The following is a 23,066-nucleotide window of genomic DNA, read 5'->3' on the forward strand; positions in this document are numbered from 1 at the left end:
CAACCATTACAGCTTATAGAAAACCTAATCTTTGGCAATCCAGTACAACCCCTGGAGCTGAATTAAAATCTAGCGTTGAATTAAACCTTAAAGTTCATGTGAGTACATATATAGATGTTAATTCAGTGCTGGAGATGTCGCTCTTTCGGGATCCGCAACATATTCGCAGACTTTTCTATTAAACACCATTTTAAATGAGCAAACAGACTGCCTATGGGTCTGTGTAAAAGGATAATTCCGGGGACAAAGAATTTCCTATAGTTCAGTTAATGAGGTCCCATTTGGGTCCTTTCTTACACAGTCAAATACATGGGACCTCAAAAGCAAGGGTGATGCAGGAAAAATAGTGGCCTTTTAATGATATGGAAATGTGGAGAGGCAAACAGGCCCTTTTACTGGTGAGGAATCCCAGACGTCCAATACCTCTGTAATAGCTGAGGCCAAAAGAACCACACGTTTTTCCTAAAGCCAGTGGTGGCCTCCGACAGCCATTTTGCATGGATGTAGGCTTCTGTGGTGAAGGAGAGAGCGTGAGGACGACTGAGAAACAAGCAAAGAGTAAGACAAGTGTGTTTGATTGGGCAGCCTTTCAGAGCCCACAAGAGCGATCATATTTCCCTGCGAAGAAAAACAAAGCATCTGCACCCAGACATCACAATCAGGTCCAGCCCGCTTGCCTGTCCAAAAAAGCATTCTTTCCTTCGGAGAAACTGCTGTGAGTCCATCTCAAACCAAACAGAGCACCTACGCTAAGAAGCATCCCCCACTGCCTGCATGCCCCCTGACTCTCATATGTGAACCACAAAGATTTCTGCGTCAGCAGCAGCCTCTCAAAGCATACCATCTTTTCTGCCACCAGTAGGCAACTTTTAAAATCAGGAAATTGAGAATCCGAATGACTATCCACTGAAAAGACAAGTCAAGAAACTTCAGGATGGGTATCAATAAAAAAAACAAAACAGAATTACCTGCTATGCTGGATGCTCTCAAATCAAGAGCTTTGTAAATTGACTAAATTTCATTTACACACCGACACAAAGCTGGATTATTGACTCATTATCTGTTGTTTTTAATCTAAATCTTTTGCAAATAATTCAGAATTCACTCTGACTAGTGTATTTATGTAAATAATGTAACAGGCAGTGTTCCTCGTTTTCCTGTGCTGAGTAGAAGCCGTGGTGCCAGACAGCAGGTGTCTCACTGAAAGGCCTCTATGGAAACCTGTGAGACAGTCACACTAGAGCAAAGCAGCTGTGATTCATAAGCAGCCTGACTAACACTCTCAACCAAGCAGGTACAGTACGGATGCTGAAAGGTGGAGGCTGGGTGTGAAACCCAGATGATTCCACAACTATACAGGGGCCCTGGAAAAGGCACAGACTATTGGAACTGGAGTGAGGAACCACCAATAAGCTCTTATAGAATACAGAGATCAGGCATAAGTAGCCAGTTCAGCAGGGGAAAAATAACACTGATTTATCCAAAGTATCCACTGTAATCCCTTGCTCAAGACAATGAAAACACCCAGTCAGCAACAGAGCTCATCAATGTGACACTGACAAATGAGAAAAAATCATGAATAGTCACAGACAGACAGCGAGTTTGCTGGCTAATGAGGTACAATGACCTCCCTCGGCTTGTCTGTCAGACTCACATTTGAATGCCGCATTATCCAAACAGTCAGAAAGTATCGTGATCATATTTGTGCCAGACAAAACTCATAAAATCAGATATTTCATCTCTATCTTTACGCCTTGCAGAGACAGACATGCCTGAAGCTTAAAAAAGGAAACTCATTATAAGCAATCACTAAAGCCATGAATGACCAATATCCATTCATATTAGTACACTACATTATTAGTGATCTAATATGATATAATAAAACAGCAAAGCAGATTTCAAAATATGCAGATGCCTTAGGAAGCATCTCATTTAAAATGAGAGAGCACAAAAAACTGAACTTCATTTCCATAATGTTTTTTTCTTTTGCTTTTAGGCCAGTTTTCACACTTAAATTCTCGACCAAATGAGTCACATCTGTTATACTGCAGTCATGCACCGTACCTGAACAGGTGTGTACAGTCTGGCACACACCTTTCCTCCCAGCCATGTGAGGCAAACAGACTATGCTTTGAGAATGAAAGGATATGGATTGCAGACCATTTTCAGACACCAACTCCTAGGACGTGTAGTTTGCTTCAGGTAGAAGAAGACAACAGGTGCCAGGGAGGGATAGGGCAAAGCGTCTCCACCTTCTTCGGCCGAAGCTGCTTCCTCGGCCACTGGGCCTCCTGCGCTCTCCCTCCTCTCTGCTCCATTATGAGCTTCATCATCAGCTCCTTGCTCTCCTCCACCAGACAGATCATTCAGTCGGATGAAGGTCCTGGGAAGAGAGGATGTACCATCTCCCTCCCTTGTTGTGTGTTCCTCAGAAATATTTCCTCCATCCTCAGCCATCATTCACCTCCTTGAACGATGATTGTGACAATAAAATAAATAAATAAACATAAACAATTAAGCAAATGACTTCTCTTATTGATGCATCTAGCATTATGTAACTCGTGCAAAAGTCTTTCCTCGAGGAAAAATACTTGACATTTTAACTAAATGCGAGAAAATTTTCTGTTACCCTCTGTTAATATCTGAAGTGTTTTCCTTTTATAATATAATCTGTAATCACGACATTTCTATGACTCGCAAACATTAGTGGGAGTATTCTTTAAGCCTATATATAACCTGTTATTATAACCGGAGGGTTTTCGGTGTGAGAAGCAGGAGCAAACAATTCAGTCATTATTTTATAATAACAGCTGCCAGTAAGTTAATGGAACCTCACTGAGAAAAAAATGCTGTTAAACAAAGACATTTGTGTACACTCAATGCAATTCGACAGAAGGTCGATTAAAAAGTGCAGCAATAAGGAATCGTGAAACAACAAATCCAACAATGTTACATTAAAGCAAACATCAGATCCTAATGCTGAGCATTTTATACATATATACCGGTGACCATATATACACCAGTGATCATACTAATGATGAATGAACAAGACGGGCACCGCGCACCTCACACAGCCGGGTGTCAAATGGCGCAACATTTTCTTACCTGTAGGCTAATTGCTTCTGGTATTAACCCCAGACGAAACTCACTCATCGCATGATCGTTTCCGATGACAGAAAAAAAGTAGCCCGAAGACAGAAAGCTGGCGAAAAGTCAGGCTCGCGCGCGGAGCTTCCAGGTGATGCTTGGAGCGCAGGCGCGTTTCCGGGCGTCGCACGAGAGCCACATGCCCTCTGAAGTGCGCAGAGCTCAGCGATGTCTCAACGCAAGAAGCTTCTCTTCAGTAGAACGACGAGAAACCGACAAAGAAGACAACAACTCCTCGGAAAATAGTGAGAAAACGACGAGGAAAGCAACTGTCCGAAAACTGTTGGTTCCTTCAGTGAGAGCTCCACTGTGTCTCCGCCGAGCGCGCGCGCTTTCATGGAACATTAGGTAAAACAGACAATAAGTTTTTTTTAATTATTGTTATTATTATTATTTTTATTATTATTATTTGTTCTCCTGAAACAACGATGCCCTACCATCCAAAGTGTCCACTATGTTTACAAATACATACATCTTTATGTTCTTGTCTTAAGGTGCGGTTTTCAGTTTTAGGAGGATACACATAGACCACTAAACGGAAAAAAGGGAAATTGCTTGTTTTCTAGAGAAAATCCTTGTCCATTATTGCGAAAATACGCACCAAACAAAATCTCAATGTTCTCTCCGAGTCGGCAACAACGGTCTAGAGCACGAAAGCGCCCATCCAAACGAATTCACAGCTGGATTTGGGTTCAGTTTTCAGTCCCCTCCCTCTCGGTAGCGCGTCAACCAATCAAAAGCAGCAAAAAGTCAGCGTGCGCTTTGAGAGGCTGAAGTAAATGTCAGTCAAAATTCGACTCGGAGAGGGAAGGAGACACATCTGGAATTGTACTGTTTACCCTTAGCCAATAAAAAACGGGGAATTCTAATTGGACTTGGACACACTTGTATGATTGGACAACGCTTATTATATGCAAGGGAGTCTCTATAGCAAAGCAAATAGGTGTGAGTGAAACAGTAAAATGTTGTGCTTTACTTTTTGTAGTGAGGGGCTCAGTTAAACCTTATGAGAGGCTGCACTTGCAACACTGCTGTTCATTATATACAGATCATGATTGCATCTAATTCAGTTAATAAACTGCATGCAGATGCACTTGATGTACTTACATCTGCAAACAAATTGTCTTCCAAATAATAGCCTAAAGTTGGTTGTGTATGTTGATTTATATATACTGTATGTGGTATATAATGTCATTTTTTTAACAGAGAATAAACTAACAAACAAAACCTCAATAGCATTGGAATGTTATTTGATGCAGTCAAGCAGTCTACTGTCTCTGGGCATCTGGTGGAAATATGTCGTGACAGCACACACACCATAATAACAAAAGGGGAAAGAGAGGTAATCCCAACAAACAAGTCTGATGGAGATGGAATAAACAGAATATTCCAAACATACCAAAACATACCCTGAAAACTGAATGAACAGAAACAGTTTTATGATTCACTTCACACCGGCACTGAAACTTTCAAGTTGATGGAGCATGACACTGTACTTAGCAGTAGAGCAGGACCACCACACTGAGGTTTTACCACACTGCCACCTATGGTGAAAAACGTATATGCAAGTATAATAGGGAAAGAAAGGATTTAAGAACAAAAAAAAGAACTATATGGATTGAAGGAAGTAAAAAAGTTGAGCTGTGGTTGGGAACGTTGTCTTTTGTTACACAATGAAATACTATATTGAAGTATCACAGTACCTCAGACTGCAGAAGCAAATCTACCGAAACAGGTTGAAATATTTCTTATTCTTTCTTTTGACTGAATTGAAAAGAACTTTGAAAAAAAAAATGTTCATTATAATTATCTACAATTTAATATGACTTCAAAAAGACATACAGCTTGGTTATTAATCACCTAGAGTACTTTCAACAAAAAGACAGGGAAGTATTCATTATAAATACTTTATAATGAATGAGAGGAATTATAATAAGGCAAATATCCACATGAATATTTCCCTTCAGGGGTCGCCACAGCGAATCATCTCTCTCCACCTATCCCTATTTTCTGCATCCTCAACACTTTATATCCTCATTTATTACATCCATATACCTCCTCTTTGGCCTTCCTCTTTGCCTCCTGCCTGGCAGCTTTATTCTGGGCAAACGGATGCTGCAAAATAAAACAAAAATAATGCTGATATTACTTCCTCAACAAAAAAAAACTCCTCAGGAACCTTACACATCTTAGCACCTTGATTAATATTCTTTTTATTATCAAATGACTAAGTCAATATGCATTTACTGTGGCTAGTGCCACGTGGCTGAGTCAGGATCAACAAAAATACCGCCATATAAACATACTCATGCTGTCTGTATTGGACAGCTGACGGTGTCTCCCATCTGCACAATTTGTTCTAAGATGAGCTATGTAGTAGTCAGCCAATAGATTAAAACAATTCTGGCAAAAAAAACAAATCTTGGACAATCTGTAACAATCTACGTTTCCATTTCAGATTTGTAAGAGCTGTTTTTAGGCCTAGCTATTTAATAACAGTTTAATGAATGGTTCTGAATGGCTTTAGACATGAAAAAGTACGCTGCCTGCTCTAAGATGACGTTTCTCAATCATCAATTATTACATTGTCCTATAACCATTAGACTTCAACATATAGTCTTTCAACTGGTGGGGAATATTTCCGTGTTCAATCATTAGATTCTGAGCTTTGCACAGTGACCCGTAGGTCCAGGCTGAAAGCCAGAGAGCCTTTGAGGGATCCTGTGATTACCGTGACATGCTACAGGGAACTGCAGCGGTAGACTCATTCTCTGAAAAGAGCAGATAACAGCATGGCCCAGAAGCAATATCTTTCGGTCACCTGGTGTTGGATTTAGTCAGGCAACTACACTGGATACACTTACACCAATGGAACACAGTGGCAAATAAAATTTACTTGAACTTCAGGGTCTGTTATTAGATAATGAGGAACATAATCTAACTCTTGGGCGTCAAACTTTTTAGTCTTTCTACTGCAATGTTTTGTATTGTTTTGTTTTGTTGCCTACATGCATACATTGTACAATTAAGAAACTGTCCAAGAAAAAGGGTAGAGTAATGTTTGACCATAAATCAATATGTTAGTTTCCTTTCATGTTCATTGTTGCTATACTTTTTTTTATGTGTAATTATAACATATGATGGGTTTTATTTATTTTGTCTGGCACTAACAAAAATATTCTAAGCTCCATCAATCAAAAGTTCTTAAAGAAAAAAAGCTCTTCTAATGAGTCAAGCTAAAGAACCTTTTCTGGCAGAGTATATGCCTACATGTATAGTATATTTTAAAATAGCTATTAACAATTAACAATTGACAATAATAACAATAATTTCACTGATTACAGTGATTTGTATATGTTCATCAGTTTATTTATCATCACAGACCTAATATCCCAAATCTGTATATAAATAGAGTGTGTGTGTGTGTGTGTGTGTGTGTGTGTGAGTGAATAACAATCAGCAATTCCAGGAAAATACCCAGCAAAAAATATAACATAAGGAAACCTATAGTTGTTCAAAGTAATTCTTCTCAGTTTCATAATACTAATTTCCTTTACAGAACATATTTACTAAGTTAGAACAGTTAAACATCCCATGAACCCATGAGGAACCACTTTTATAAGACTGTACTTTACTAGATTTACTCTAAAACAACTATGTCTATGTTGTTTTGGGTTTTTTTCTCAGCACTGTTACCACAACCGTATTTGTTTGGTGCATCACCTTGGAGGCGGGATGCCCTCAGTGTTGTATGATTTCCTCTGTTAATTAGGATGATATGTTTGAGAACAAACAGTCTGGCAGAGTTTTGTTTGTGGCACAGAAAGGAAGAAACAGAGCAGAGGCGCCTCAAAGCACCATCTTTCATCTTTCTTTGTGAGTTTCCTCCAGATCCCTTTAGTCAATGCTCTGTGAATCCACTCCTCTGTGGAATATGGTAGGCTACTCTGCTGTGGTTAAATCCTCCTCTCAGGGGTAGGAAACATCACAGACCCAGCCTCAGAAGTCAGGAATTCACTGTGCAAACAACCTTGAACAGCAACATCTATTTATTTAATATATGCAGTTATTTTGAATTTTCAATATGTTTCACATTGTCGATGCTCCAGACAGTCAGAATATTCTGACAGAGACGACTTCATTTCACTCTTCGAAAAAAAAATAGAGGTTAAATGTAGAATGCTTAAGGGCACTTTGTTTTTTCTCTTTGGGGAACTCAAACATTTTGCGTAGGACTCAAGGGTTTTACATTTGGTAAGATGTGAATCCTTAACTAATCCTTAACTAGAAGAGCCCTTGAGGATACTTTTTTTTTCTCTAAAAGCCTACAAAAGAGTCAAAGGTTATTCTGTTTGCTGGCTTTCTATCCACCGTTGCTATTTAATAATAAGCTCAACATAATAGCCTATAAATATATAAATATAGATTTTAAAAATGTAAAGCAGAGAAAATTAGCCTTTTAAGAAACATGGCAGTTACATCACATATTGTTCATTAATTTCTCTTTACTTCAGGATCATTCAATTATGCAAGATGCTTTGAATAATAGACTTCTGTGGATGTTTCATTGGAAACGAGGCAGCGTGGTAACACAGAGTCTTAGTGCCTTATAGTGCCAAAGTTTGGTCCTAGATTACTGTCTGTGGGTTTTTGAACGGCGTCTGCATGGGTTCACTCCAAATTTCTCCCACCTCCTAAAAACATGGGTGGATTGCTTACTGTAAACTGTTAACATGTTAAGAGTCATTGCTCAGTGCCCTGTGATGGACTAGTGTCCCATTCTGGGTGTTGGAACTGTACCTGGAACTGGCTCAGAATCCACCATCACCCAAAAGAGGATAAAGTTATGAAGTTATATATAAAGATATAAACCTGAACGAATGAAAGGAATTAATCCTAAAATTATTGTGCCTATATAAATTTCAGTTAACAGAAACCTTTAACTTTTCACAAATTTTCCCTTGCCATAGTCACCTCTGGCTGGCTTGTTAGGAATAAATTTATACATTTAAAATGTATATCCTGCATTTGTGTATTTCTGTAACACTGCATTGTAAAAAGTTCCATGCAAATTAAAAAGTTGAAGTTAATGTATATCTAAACAATTTACAAACACTAGGACTACCACCACAGTAAGAAAGCTGGAGTGGAGTTTATAATACATCAGTAGTGGGTCCATGTATGCAGCCTCTCCTTAAAATTAACAATTAAAGACAGTAATTAAAGACAGTCAATACTGTGAAATTAGCAGAAGGGGTTAATGAAATATTTTAGGGAAAAAGTATGGTTGGTCACTAAGATTTTATCCATTTTCCTTCATAAAGGTAAAGAGCGTTTTTTGAAAAAGTGAGTTTTTTTTAAGGTGGCTTATTGAAAGTATAACCCTTCCTGAACCATAGGCAGTCTATCAGAAAAAAGCCATTTCAGAAAGCAAGAAGGAAATTTGTGTCTTTTTTTTTGGCAAAAACTACATCAAAGCATTAAATTCTGGTGATTCTGAGAGTAGCAGTGCAGTATGTATATATTTCCATATAAATGCATGACTAGCATTTTCGTGAACAAACTAACTATCTACCCCCCTAAATAAACAAATCACTTCAAAATACATTTATGATGCTGAATAGATCACATCGCTTGTGGCCGAATGCCAAATAAGAAGAGATAAGCAAGCATTTTTTCAGCAGTTGACTGGAAAACAGATGTACTACTCGTTATCACTGCAATAAACGTAAACCCGGTACTTTCCTCTTTCCTCAGTCCTCTATAGCTATAGTGTCTCGTATTATGAATTAACGTTTGACTGCAGGTCAAGGTTTCCTCAGTGTTAAGTGAAGGGGCGGGGCTTGGGATTAAAGAGGATGCATGAGACAATTTTGCTTCAGCTGGAGTTACAATTAGCCTTCATTCAAGTCAAATGATGGAAATGATAATGTTCATTGAATAGAAAGCAATATTTAAGACCTATCTAGTGTAATAGATAGATAATTGGGAATCAGATGATCATTTTTAGGAAAATTGTACTGGGCACAGCTACATTTTACTGAGGCTTGTATCCCAGTTGTAAGAGTCTAACAGAGGGTCTCACCTTAACCATGTAAGATTTTTTATTTTTTAGATTAGATTAGATTCAACTTTATCATCACTGCACATGTGGGTACAAGGCAACGAAATACAGTTAGCATCTAACCAGAAGTGCATTTTTATTCTGGCCATTAAACAGATCACCTTGAATAAATTTGGTCACTTGACTGACCAAACCATTAGGGTCTTAGACAGGGACATGGCCATTGAAGACAGCAGCACGGATGTAGATCAAGAGATGTGGGTATTTACCATATACCATTACCAAATGAAAGCTTATTCTAACATTCCAGCTAGTTCTTTTCCATTTTTACATCTAATTCTGTGTATTATATAAAATAAATAAAATAAGTGAGTTTATCTCACCATATCAGTGAGTTTTATCTGCTAAGAGATCAATGAGAACAATGCATGTTTTGAAGATAAATTCAACAATTCTTCATCGTTATGGTAGTAAGTGCATTTAAGTTATTCATAAAAATAACTGTATTATTATTTCAATGCTCTAAACCGTTTTTTTTCACGATTATCAGCTAATTATTTAGTGAGTCTGAACGTTTTGGGCACTGCAACACATTTTTCTCAACTGTGGCCAGATATTAACAGCAACTGAACAGTTTGCACTTTCACCAAATGCAATTAATTTAGGAAAAAAAAATCATTAGCCATCATCACAATTTAAGACAGACTACTGGCATTCTTTGTAAAATGTTTTTGAAATAACAAAAGGAGGATAGAAAATAACATTTGTTGGGTGATGTTTATATTAAGAGATGGAAATGATTTTTTTCCTTGTACAATATATTAACAGAAATATAATGTTTGTTTAATTTTCACACATGAACACTGTCATATGCTATGGAAAAAAAAAATCAATGAAATATTCCATTTCAGTTCTTCGGTTCTACCTAGGCTACTTTCATATTAGAGATTTCGAAATGAACATTAAAAAGGGGGGGGGGGTAAAAATGTATATAAATCATTACAAGGAAAATAGTACAATGTTAAAATAAATTTTAAAAAAATAAATAAAAAGATTTTTATCCCAGGTGACTGTGTAATTTCCTTACACATGGTTTAATAAAGTATGCTTTATTTATTACTATACTAGACTGATAACATTATTAATAATCTCATTATCATTATTAATTTATAGACATGTTATAATGCTCTCTCATTATCAGATTACTTCAAAACAAAGGAGGCTCCGGCTTCATTCATTTTTCATTTATTTTTTTCTGTCATTCATTTATTCCTGGAGAAACCTGAGTCCTGGAGAAACGTTGTTTCATTACACTATGTACTGCATCAGCTATATGTAGTTGAAATGACAATAAAAGCTTCTTGAATCTTGAATTTATTCATTTTCAGCAATCACGTTATCACGTTAAGTTTCAGGGGATTCAGCATTTATCCTGGTAACACTAGGTATGAGATGGTGGATACACCCTGAATTTAATATCAGTCCATTACATGGTACCTTACACACACATTTACACACTCATTCACACCTGGAGTCAATTTTGCATAGCTAATTCAAGGAAACCAGAGAAACCAGCACAAACCCACACAGTCACGATGATCAGAAATTCCACACGGACTGTAACCTGAGCTCAGAAACTTTTTCATGTCAAATTATTTTGCCTTTCTTTGTCAGAAAATCACATCTTTCTCTGCTTCTAATCCAGTGTCACATCTGTCTTCAGCAACTTGCAACTCAAACCCAGTGCACAGAGCTCTGAACATATATAGAGGCTGTGATAGGCAAGGGGTTATTCTGACCTTTGACCCTTTGACTCTGTCTAACGCAGAAGGACAGGACTTTAATGGGACTCAGCTGTGGATTTCCAAATGAAAGGAGAGAGGTAAACCCTGCTCCCTCACCTGTACTGACAGGCCTTTAGCAAAAAATAGATCTGGCCATAGCTTTCTTTATGAGATTCAGAGTCAGGGGTGACCATTCATCTATACAGTTAGAGCTAGGATTTTTTCCTTACCTGTATTCACCTGTAGCCAAATGACTGTGTTGTTGGTCCAATCTGCATCTTTCAGAGATCATGATCATCCTAAACACACTTCTTCAGTTCTGCTGAATAGATATTTCATATTTTACAGAGCATTACATAATATTCAGTTTGTGCTGTGAACAGGGGTGTGTTTTGGTGATTTATGGGTAGTGGTGCCGGGTCTTTACTGAGGAGGTCTGGGTTTTCTTTTGTCATGAGTGGTCGTCAAATTTAGCATTTTAACTGAAAGCTGAAAACTGAAAGCTGAAATACTGAAACAGTATTACTTTTTTAATCTTCTTTTGTGATGATACAGACTCAGCCAAAGAGTCATATACAGTGTCAAATAGAGACTCAGTCACATACAGAGCCATATAGAGAATCAGTCAGGTATAGAGTCATATACAGAGTCATACAGAGAATCAGTCAGATACAGAATCATATAGAGAATCAGTCAGATACAGAGTCATATGCAGAGTCATATAGAGAATCAGTCAGGTACAGAGTCAGGTACAGCGTCATATAGAGAATCAGTCAGGTACAGAGTCATATACAGAGTCATATAGAGAATCAGTCAGATACAGAGTCATATACAGAGTCATATAGAGAATCAGTCAGATACAGAGTCATATAGAGAATCAGTCAGGTACAGAGTCAGGTACAGAGTCATATAGAGAATCAGTCAGGTACAGAGTCATATATTGAGTCATATAGAGAATCAGTCAGATACAGAGTCATATAGAGAATCAGTCAGGTACATAGTCATATAGAGAATCAGTTAGGTACAGAGTAAGATACAGAGTCTTATAGAGAATCAATCAGATACAGAGTCAGATACAGAGTCATACAGCATAGAGAATCAGTCAGGTACAGAGTCAAATACAATGTCATAATCAGTCAGGTACAGATTCAGATACAGAGTCATATAATCAGTCAGGTACAGAGTCAGATACTGTGTCATGTAGAGGATCAGTCAAGTACAGAGTCAGATACTGAGTCAGTCAGACACAGTGTCAGAGTCAGTAAAGTGATGATCTCCATTCTGAAGTTTGATGTAAGCTTGTGAAGATGTGAAGTTGGTTTTGATGTGTGCTGCTGCTACATGATTGGCTGACTGGATAACTGAAAATAAGCAGGTGGACAGGAGTTTCTAATAAAGAGGACAGTAGGTATACTTCTTGATATGGAAATTGTATATCATAAATACACATTTATTCTAGAACCAACAGAAGAAGCAAAAACTTCCTTGTACAGCGTAGCCTGACTCACTATACATAATGCATACCACACTGACGTTGAACACTGTTTTCTTCCCTGCTATATTATGTACAGTCAATAATAACTGCCTTCAGTTACTTTTTGCTGACTGATGTTACGTAACAGTATCACTATACATTAAACCTTCAGGAATCCAACTTCGATTTAGTCCCATTTCAATTTTTCATGTTGATTTTTTGACTAGGCAACAGACTATACTTTGTGGTGGAAGAAACTGCGTGTTTCAGCCTTTCATTCTTTCTCGCTTGCCTGATCTTTTTGAGCTGCCTTGCCCATCTGTTCTCATTCTGCTGGACTACAGGCCAGCCGCGGTCACTAGGCTTGCGTGACTGTGTGGTTCTATGCGTGGGCCTGCCTTTATGTAAATTGTTGTATGATTTATCAAAGTGCACTGATTGAAATCACCATGCAGGAATGTAAATTGGAAGCAGTTCAGAGAACCGGGACCAGGCTGAGCAGATGTTATAGGTGCTGCATATAATCTGCATTACACACACACATACACCTGCTCTGTCACATCATCTGCCAGTTTCTTCTCTCTGTCACAGTAGTGAAGTTATGCAGTGAGGTTAAGGCCATAAAAAAAATCGATTTAATCGTTTTTGTGCCTCTGTATGTATGTGTGTGTGTGTGTGTGTGGTTTTGTAGTGGTTGACAGTACACATTTACAGTGGCCTTGTGGTAAACATGCAAGATATCAAAACAATACCAAACATCAGAATGCTAATGGGAGCCTTTTTGAAACGTTTCCTAAATAAATAAATAAATAAATAAATAAATAAATAAATAAAAACAAGGACGGCATAAAGTTTCTGATTCCTGTTAGTAAAAGTTTGCTGGTCAGGAAATTCACTTACACAAAGTCACAGCATAATAGAGAACTAACCAAAAAATTAACAGAGAGAGAGATGACAATAAGCTTCAAAATCCTATCAAATATATATAAGAAATAAATATCTATTAATGCCAGACACTGTGTTCTTAACACATTCAGTACATTATATTCATTATCGTAGTTTGATTTGTAGTATGGTTAATGTAGGGGGTTTGTGGTTATTCTTCTCACAAACCTGCACACATCACCGTCTAACAACAGTCATATCCGGTAGATATACACTACCCAAATCAATAAAAAACCCTCCATTAAGTATGCTTATTATTCTCAGCATAAACCTCTCAAAATTGAAGGATTAAGGTAGTGTAGTGTAACCCATATGGTTACTGTTTAGCCGATGAGCAGAGAAGAGAAATTGATTTTAAAAGCTGAACTGCTGCACATAATAAGCAGATCACAAATCCCTAATGAAACCCTAAACAGGAAACATGCTTGAGGAATTTATACATAGGTGAAGCAATAAATCATTTGAAATACACACGTAAGCAATAATTCTCACAGATGCATACACACTAGCGTATCTTTGTGCATCCGGAAAAAAGAAATCACAAGCAAAATATTGTCTTGCATCTGTGGCTGACTTCAGCACTGCCTCTGAATCAGGAAGAACACTAGTGAGAAATTGGGACCGCTTGTAAAAATGTATTGCAGCTTGATCTGCAGCTTGATCTCTAACACTACTCCAGGCTCTGATGTTATCCATAAAGATAATTCTCATTGCGTCCTACTCGGTGAAGTAGCTGGCAGGCAGAAGTTCAGACAAAAGTGATATGAGAAGAAAAGTGTTTTCAAGAGACGTGATTTTCTCCCTGAGATCACTGCACTCGATTAGCTTGAGCCGGTTTTAACCATATCTTCAGATCCCGTCTTACAGACAAGCCAGTTCTCTGGGGAGTCGAACACATGCATGCATTTCGGGCTATACATCCACCAAGAAGGAGTGAGTCATAACATTTGCTAACAATAATGAGTTTAGCCAGATTAAAGTCTCTGAAATGATTTCAATCACATTCATGCAGGAGCAAGGTTTTAATTTCAGCAACATAATGACTAGAGCACATGCAAGAAGAATGTCTGGCTTTCTCTTTGCACAAAGAGATCAATGTTGCCACAGATAAGGTCTTCAGTTCTGGGGTCTCATTTCTGGTGTGAAGCAGGTTTTCGAGTATACAGTTATCCGACCTTGAGGTGAACAGATCCATGTCATCTGCTCACCGTTCCTGAGCCAGAGTGGGCAGATGGTGCTGCATGTTGACATTTGGGCATCAATATTCTTGCCGAGTTTTGATTAAGTTCTCATTTCTCCCCTTTACATGTGTCCAGAAATGTCAACAAATGTCAAGGAAATGTCAAGGTCTAGTGTGGCCAGGCCACTTCTGGTTGTAGCGGATCATGCTCTCTGGCCACCGTGTGACTGCGTGTCAGTGGTCTGGAACTCCCTCGGACCATCATGATCATGATCTGATCTCATCTGAATGGTGGAAACATGACAATATGATATTTACGTGAAAGTATTAAGATTATGTAGAAATGTCGTACTTAAAAGAATGTCTTACAATATAGTGTTCAAAACAGAAAGAATGACAATGGTCTAGTCAGACTGAATGTTTTGCCCCTTTATGTACATATAAGTGTGGGCGGAGGCCAAAGTAGAAATCTGGGATTTTTTAAAAAGAAAGTAAATGCTCAATATCTTAAATATACAATTTTTCAAGATTCTGTACCATTTCTAGGTTTCTATTCATTTGGTTCTATTGACCATGTTAACTGCTTTGTACAAAATGTCTGACTTTCTGCATGTCTAATTTACATAATAATATTCCATGTTGGTGTGGATATTGCATGGTATAAGCTCACAATACCATGACTTGTCAGAAATAATTAAGCAGCCCATCACCAGTGCATTACAGGCTACAAGGTAAACATGCTGTGTTTGACAGAATCACAGTAATGAATCAGATTTTAAACCCAAGGAGCTAATGTAATTGATAAACAGTCCCTCCGGTGAAAAGGTTAGCAGGTGTACCTGCAAATGATCAAGTATACCCACAAAACTGCATGTGTGTGCGAAAATTGAAATACAAATGTGTCAGTGGGAAAGAGGGTCAAGCTCTGTATGTAGGCTGCCCAGAAGTGTGCTGGATTATTAGCACTGAATGTGTGACATGTGTAGTTGGCCGAGACCTCCAGCGCTAGATATGCAGGTGAGGATTGATTTTGCTCCTTTTATTCACCACCATCTCCTATTGGTCCAGATAGCAAGGGAAGCAAATTGAAAGCCTGTTCTGGAGGCTCAATAAACATTACAAACAAAGCTGCAAAGAAACCAAGGCACATCTGCTAGCTCCATGACTAATATAACACATTGGGTTTTTTTTTTTTTTTTTTTGCATACATTAGCGCTAGAAATAAAAAATATGGAAATGTAGCTAATGAATGCTAAATGACAAATAAATTATCGATGGAAAATATTACAGTGTGAAATGTAATAAACCTGATATACTAGGATGGCATTCTCATTTAATTTCCAGTGCATCTGGAATGGGACACACATGATGTAGCATCCACTAATAAAGCATTTGCTCCTCTCATCTTCCAATTTGATTGCTGTTCTTTGACACAGTGCAAAATAAACAGCAATTAAATCATGATCAAGAGGCATACAACTAAATGAGTCAGGATGCCACCAACCGTGATGACGAGAAAACAATCCAACCAAAAAGACTGACTAAGTGCAGTTTGTATGTAATTGTATGTAACTGCTATTGTGTGTGCTTTTTTTCTGCTCTTTATCTTTCTCATGTGTATTATTATATTGATTACTCATGGGAGCAGCGAAGCACAGTCTTTTTGCTATGCTTTGTGTTTAGTTAGTCTTTTATGTCTTTGATCAGCCAGTATTGATTTGTACACTGGATTAATGTTTGAGGGAATTTTTGTCCTTGGAAGGCTTCTTTTTGTGCAATAAATGTAGTGAAGAGGTAAGAGATATAGACCTGGCTTTTTGTCTCAGTTGGGAGACAATACTATGGCTTTGATCTGCACTGCTTCTATACTACAGCGCCGGTGGGATAATATCTGATACTCCTGTAGAGATGAAACGACAGATATGGAGGAAACACAGAAAGCTAGGAGGGACATAAACAGCCAGGATGAAAAGCATGCAAGACTTCCACTCCCATCAACCCTCTTACCAACCTGCATTCTTTGAATAAAAGAGTGGATGTGTTCTGCATGTCCGCAAGGTATTGTTCTGAGTTTTGAAAGACATCACTAATGCGTCGCATAGAGAATTTTGTCTTATTCCTTATGACTGGCTCCTTGACTGAAAATAAACAGTTGCTCAAATCCAGTCTGGTCATCTTCTGTTCAGGGACACTTGATTCAATTCCCCCGTTAAACAGCAGCTTTATTAGGTGTGTTAGAACAGAAAAGACACTAGACTCCCTGTCCATACAATGAGTATGACAAGAGTGTTGGACTGCATTTTGTTATTTCTAGTGTCTCCTAGCGGTAAATCTATAGAGACAGCTTTTTGTTTTGCTAACTGCATCCAGCCTGAGGCCCTGGCTATTGTGCTGGAAGATCTAAATCAGTGTAATCAATCATACATTTTGCCTGGATTTTCTCAAGTTGTTAAAAGCCACAATACTGGACATGTGCTTTATCAATCTCTAATATCTTATTTTATTTAACATCTTTATTATCTTAAAGTCTTGTGGCTCTCAGATACGACCACATTTTCTAAGCACAGATCATTATGTGACACACTTTAGACCTGTATTATATGAGTAAACTGGGAAAAACAAATGCAAGAGAAACAGGATGGAAATGATGAGCATAAGGGGTGATTTGAGTGCACACACTAGGTAGCTGTTCATGGAATATCCTTAAAATATAATCATGTTACAGCTGACTGGTTTTTGCCCAGCGGTTCAATCAAAGAATTTTCAAATCCATTTGAAAAAGAAGACTTCCATATATATGGAGATTTAGCACAAAATGAACTTTGTACAAGGTCAGCAATCAGGCCCATGAATCCTGTGTGAATCCATCCATCCGCTGTCGCATTTTTAAAATCCAACTTTACATGAATAGTGTCATAGATACATACACATTTTCATAAACAACTCTTTAGTGAAATATCTAACACATAAGATCTGGCCACCACCATCTATCCCATTTGTTTTTCATTTGGTCCACCAGCATGTGAAATAGTAATGATCAAGGCAAATTATATTAAACTAACCATTCAACTGGACAGAATCAATTAACCTGCTTTGCTGAATATTCTCAAGAACTTCAGTGATGGTAAACTTAGGCATCTAAAATCTCCCTTTTTGAACAGAAGGATGCAATGATCCAGTGCTTCCTCAGCCTGTGCACTAGAGACCTGCGGCAGATGGTGCAGTGTGTTTGTACCAGGCTTCCCTTATCATCTGCATTAACATTTCCAGGGATCTAAAGCACTCCTATTGCTTGGTTAGCATTTTCTCCTTCTTTAAGATTTCATTGCTCCTGCAGTTATGGGCATTATCTTATTAAGAGCCAAGAGCAACTGTGCTCTGTTTAAGGAATAAATCCCACATTTGCTATGGAAGTCATACACTTTGTGAACCAATATGGCAGCTCCTTTATAGTCAGCTGCATGTCACACTGATTTACACACAGGACTTCATCAGTCTGTACCACTAGTGAGACCATCAGTGTCTGTATTGGAGGCATTAATCTCAACTTTAGCGCTTCTGCATCTTCTTCTGCAGTCTGTATTGTATGTCTGCACTCTTCTCAGGCTACAATTACAATGCAGTTTTGAGTGTGCATCAGGGCTTTTTATTGAAGTGCACTGTGTTATACACTTTGGTGTACCAAGAGTTTGGTTAGGCCTTTAAACATCTGTTTCAAGTGGAAGATCTAGCTTCATTTTCATAAGGCCAGCCTACAGGAAATTCACTATTGGTTTGGGGCTATATGTCTGCATTATAATCTGAACATTAATAGCTACAGTGGAAGCTCATAATGTTAACACAGCTGAAACCAGTCTGAGCTTGGTTAACACATTGGCCTACAGATTAGAAGATTGTGAGTTCATACCCCAGGACCACTAAGCTGCCACTGCTGGGCCTTTGAGCAAGCCATCTAACCCGCAACTGCTAAGTTGTATATATTATAAGGTTATATGAAGGAAAAAGATCCTTAATTTCTTACGTATGCTTTTGCACACAAATGGGAACAAATTAAGAGAAAAACCAGTGGCTGGAATGCTGCAGGCAAATTTTTTGCAAAATGGTTTTAGTTCACTTGTTCTTTCAGAGGGAGAAGTCACTGGAAATCAATACACAGGTTTTCTGATTGATCACCTTTACCTTGCGATGGGAAAAGCGCTGAAGCTGTTCAGGCAGGTTATCGAGGCCCAACACCAACACTTTATATTAGTTTGTGTCATATCGTTTGTGTTCTGTTTATATGTTTGCAAGGAAAACAAGAGTTCCAGAAAATTTTAGTGCATATGTACTAAATGTAAAATGTAAAAGATTTGCATGAATATTGGTTGCCAAACTGCCAGATCTGAAACACGCAACTGATACACAGACAATCTCAGCATTATGGACATCCCATATTATAGTTTCCATATAGATGTCTTTGACCTTTGAAATATTTCAGACATTTGGCTAATATTTGGAGATGAAGGTTCTGTTTTTTTTTTTTTTACTTTGACCTTGCATGTGTTGTGTTTTGTTTTGGCAAAATACAACAGTGGATTTATTCAAGTTCCAAATATGGACCGATGAAAACTGGGAAAAAAGATCACCTGTTCTTTTTCCAACATTGGACAGTTTGGTGGAAAAAGAGCAGGTGATGTTTTTTTTTTCCAATTGTCAACAGTCCCGTTTCGGTGCACTTGTGTCCTCTGCAGCCTCAGATTCCTGCGCTTGGCTGGACAGGAGTAAAACCAGATGTGAGCATTTGTTGTTGTAGCCCATTCTCCTTCTGGTTTAACATGTTGTTCGTTCTGAGATGCTTTTCTGTTCACCACGGTTATGATAAAAAGTGGTTATTTCAGTTGCTGTAGACTTACATGATTACATGATTTTGTTACATGATTGGCTGATTAGATAACTGCATGGGAATGAGCAGAGGTAAAGGTGTTACTTTTTAGAGTATATGTTCAATTCTAGTTCTCTACAGATCCACAGTCTTTTTAAAGTACAGTTTACAGTGGAACAGCCTGAAACAACAGACTCTGTTCGGCTTAGAAACTGACTGATTAGATGACATTGAGACTATGTTTAAGAACTGTAAATTGACTGTTGCAGTTGACATTCAGCCTACACTAAGGACATGCTGAGATACTAGAAGCATTCAACATGCATATTAGTAATTCAGGAGGGTGTTTTTATAAAAAAACATGTTTCCGGTGTATAAGATGTAGGCAGACCTTTACTCTCGCATCACTACCATTATTCAAACAGCAGGGATTTAAGAGAACAAATGTGACTTTGATTACGGCATTGAGGAGGTAAAGGGGCGTTATGGTCCTGTGTATGTAAAAAAAAAAAAGTATTATAATTACAAGTTTATATTAAACTTACGAGTCACTTGCTGACAGTCTTTTTGCACTCCTTAAGCGCTTACTGCAGCAAAACAATTTCAACACTGTAACTTGTACCCAAACTTCCCTAATGGATCTCTGCAAGTATTCTTCTTCAGTAGCCGCTTTATCATGGTCAGGGATGTGGTGGATCCGGGAGCTATCTTGGGAAAACTGGACAGGAAGTTTGATTACACTCAGAATGGGATGGTAGTCCATACCAATAGACCTTGCACATATATTTATTCACTTATCACATTCCATCACTGAAAGGCTTTCCATCTACCAGCATGTGTTCGGACAGTGGAAGGAAACTGGAGAACCAAGAGCAAAACCAACACAAGATGTAAGAAGAACATGCAAATCTCTGCACAGACAGTGACCCAAGCTCAGGGACCCTGAAACTGTAAGACAGCAATGCTAGCTCTATATATTTTATTCTTGCTAAATCTATATAAATGTGCAAGCTCTATATATATTATCCTTATTGAAACTATACAACTATAAAGTATATTTTCTATTAGTTGTATTGTACATGGTGAATAAAAATAGAAATTCATATTATATGTTGAGGTAAATATCTAAACAACTTGCTGATTTTTTATATTATAAAGATCTAATAGCATAAGTAATAGGACCATATCCCATTGTGTTCACATCGATGTAACTCAGTGTCACTTTCTTTAAGGTTTAAAATGTCCCTTTTAGATCAGTTTCTAATTAAGGTCAGCACCACCATGCATGGAACCAGCACTGAGAAGCTAAAACCAATGGATAACAAGAAGTATAAATGATTGTCTATGGCTGAACCTCATGTGCATAACCATTTAATATAACAGAGATGGCCATGAAGTGCTGACTGGGGTGAATGTCGACTCTGATTTGTGTGCATGCAAAACTACTCAACCATCTGATCAGTGACTAGTTATTCATGTACACAGTGTTAAGCAGTTGGGACCAAGCTAAAATGACAGATAGCTCCCCTCTGGTTGGCATGCTCAGGGTGCTATGAAATGTCACATCTCACAACACAGGCAGCTCAGTGAATTGGATTTACACACAGTGAAAGGACACTCCCTCATGTTTGTGCTGTGTTCCTTGTCTCTGACCTTCTCCACTTCTGAGTATTGATGGGTAACTCCTGTCCTCGGCATCACTATCAGCTCCATCTCTGAATAAAGCAACTGCGAAATACTAAAATCAGATCAGTGCAGCAAGGTACAACGCACCTGCTGCAGACACTGGGTCAGTAGTAAGGGGGACAGAGGAAAATATGCTGTCATAGTGCATTTAGCTGGTTACAGATGAACCCACATCATTGGTACTTTATGCCTTTATAAGTCATGAAGTGGTCAGGAAGTACACATTTGACTTAAAGAAACTTAGAGAAAGTTTTGTAAGAAGTACTTGAAGAGCATCCTTCCTTCAGTCGTCGATTTTTGTGTATTCTCTTTATAAAAATCACAAAATAATATGCCATGTGCAGATGTCTTTGATGCTAACCATATTATGGTGATAAGATATAAGGTAGTGGTCCTTAAAGGTTCAATAGGTTCAATAATGTGCTTGTTCTCAAGGGATGTGGACACATGTGGGCAATCAAAGTAACCTAGTGTAGTGACACTGACATTAAATTCAAACTTGTGTTGCTCTATTGATCAAAAAGCCATTAGCTGGTTAGTTACACGCAGTGGAGTGTGATCTTGTACCAAAGAACAAGCAAAAGGGATGGCTAATTGCATCCCCTGGGAAGAACAGATCTGGGACAGAAACATTCCACCGCGTATGGCACTCGGGTAGCTTGATGACCCAGGAGTAAGGGCACTGACTAACTCTGAAGTAGAGCAATACATGAAAATGACTCAGGCGATTAAACCCTTGAACGGCTGTATTAAGTGGTATTGAAACTCTTTGAAGCATTGTCAGCAGCGCATTACCTTTCTCCAGCCGTTTTCTAACCGTCCCATAAAGGCAACTCACAAGAGGGTTTACATGCCAGAACACATGCAACATTTTGGTTAAAATGCATCTGATCCAAAGTTTCTTTCATGACTCAGATGTTGTAAAACATGATGCGCATTTGCATGTGTGTGTGCGTGTGTGAGAGTGTGTGAGACAGACACCGAGAGAGAGAGAGAGAGAGAGAGAAAGAGAGAAAGAGATACCTTCCTGCTCAAAAGATCAATAGAATATGGATGTATAATCAACATGGCATGAGCAGAGGGTTCCACAGCCTCCTTATGGGGCAGATATCCTACCGATTATCAACCGATATGCCACAAGACATACACAGGAAGAAATCAATGGCTGCCTAACCTCCTGAGCAGTCCTCCAGTGAGTCTCTCCAGCCTGCTTTAGACAAAGTCTGATGAAGGCTCGGCGCTGCTGGAAACATTCCTTTTATAAGACTGACTCACTCATGCTAACAAGACTGAAAAAAGTCAGAATGTTGACAAAGAGAAAGGCTCTTGTGTTGTCAGAGTGACAAAATAAATAGCACTACAAGAACACAGCACACTTTGAGAAAGCAAGGGAACATCTAGCACCCTATAAGAGTTTTGCAGATCGTCACTCGGGGGAAAGATTCTTTTTAGAACTATGTAACAGAGTGGGTGAGTTTAATTTCTTTAATTGCACGTGCTAGTTTTCTTTTCTTGCTTTCCTCCCATAATAGCTCCAGTTTCTAGGGTTCTAAGCAAATGAGGAAAGGCTAGAAATAAGTGCAAGGAACTGAGAGCAAATTCAGCATGGTGAGCTGAAAAGCATCTCAGAACATATTAAACCATGCGTTAGACTGACTACAGCAGCAGAAGACTACATCAGGTTCCACTCCTGGACAGCTAAAGATTAGAAAAACCCTTGGCTGGAAAAACCATGGTGTTGATAATCCTGTGCCCATTGTGGCCTCAGTTTCATGTTCTTGGCAGAGAAAAGTGGAGCACTGATGTGGTCTTCTGCTGTTCCCATCCCATCCAAGGGCTAGGATCGATTTGTTGTGCTCAAGGTTTGATTTTTTGTGCATTATAGGATGATATTTTCGTTCACCATGGTTGAAGAGAGTGGTTAT

General features: G+C 38.4%; 1 protein-coding gene across 14 annotated transcripts in view; it reads right to left on the bottom strand.

Annotated features, from left to right (window-relative positions):
• cacna1g (calcium channel, voltage-dependent, T type, alpha 1G subunit) overlaps positions 1–3,824 on the bottom strand; it is a 171,697-nt gene extending 167,873 nt beyond the window's left edge. For all 14 annotated transcript variants that reach the window (XM_058406476.1, XM_058406481.1, XM_058406480.1 and 11 more), the window contains exons 1-2: positions 3,106–3,824; positions 2,150–2,467 (exon numbers count right to left, since the gene is read on the bottom strand). In XM_058406476.1, the coding sequence (XP_058262459.1) occupies positions 2,150–2,460 (311 nt within the window). In that variant the 5' untranslated portion in view covers positions 2,461–2,467; positions 3,106–3,824. The remainder of the gene's footprint in view (positions 1–2,149; positions 2,468–3,105) is intronic.
• Between the last annotated feature and the right edge of the window lie 19,242 nt (positions 3,825–23,066).

Source organism: Hemibagrus wyckioides, linkage group LG13, assembly GCF_019097595.1.
Source record: "Hemibagrus wyckioides isolate EC202008001 linkage group LG13, SWU_Hwy_1.0, whole genome shotgun sequence".
Taxonomy (NCBI): Eukaryota; Metazoa; Chordata; class Actinopteri; order Siluriformes; family Bagridae; genus Hemibagrus; species Hemibagrus wyckioides.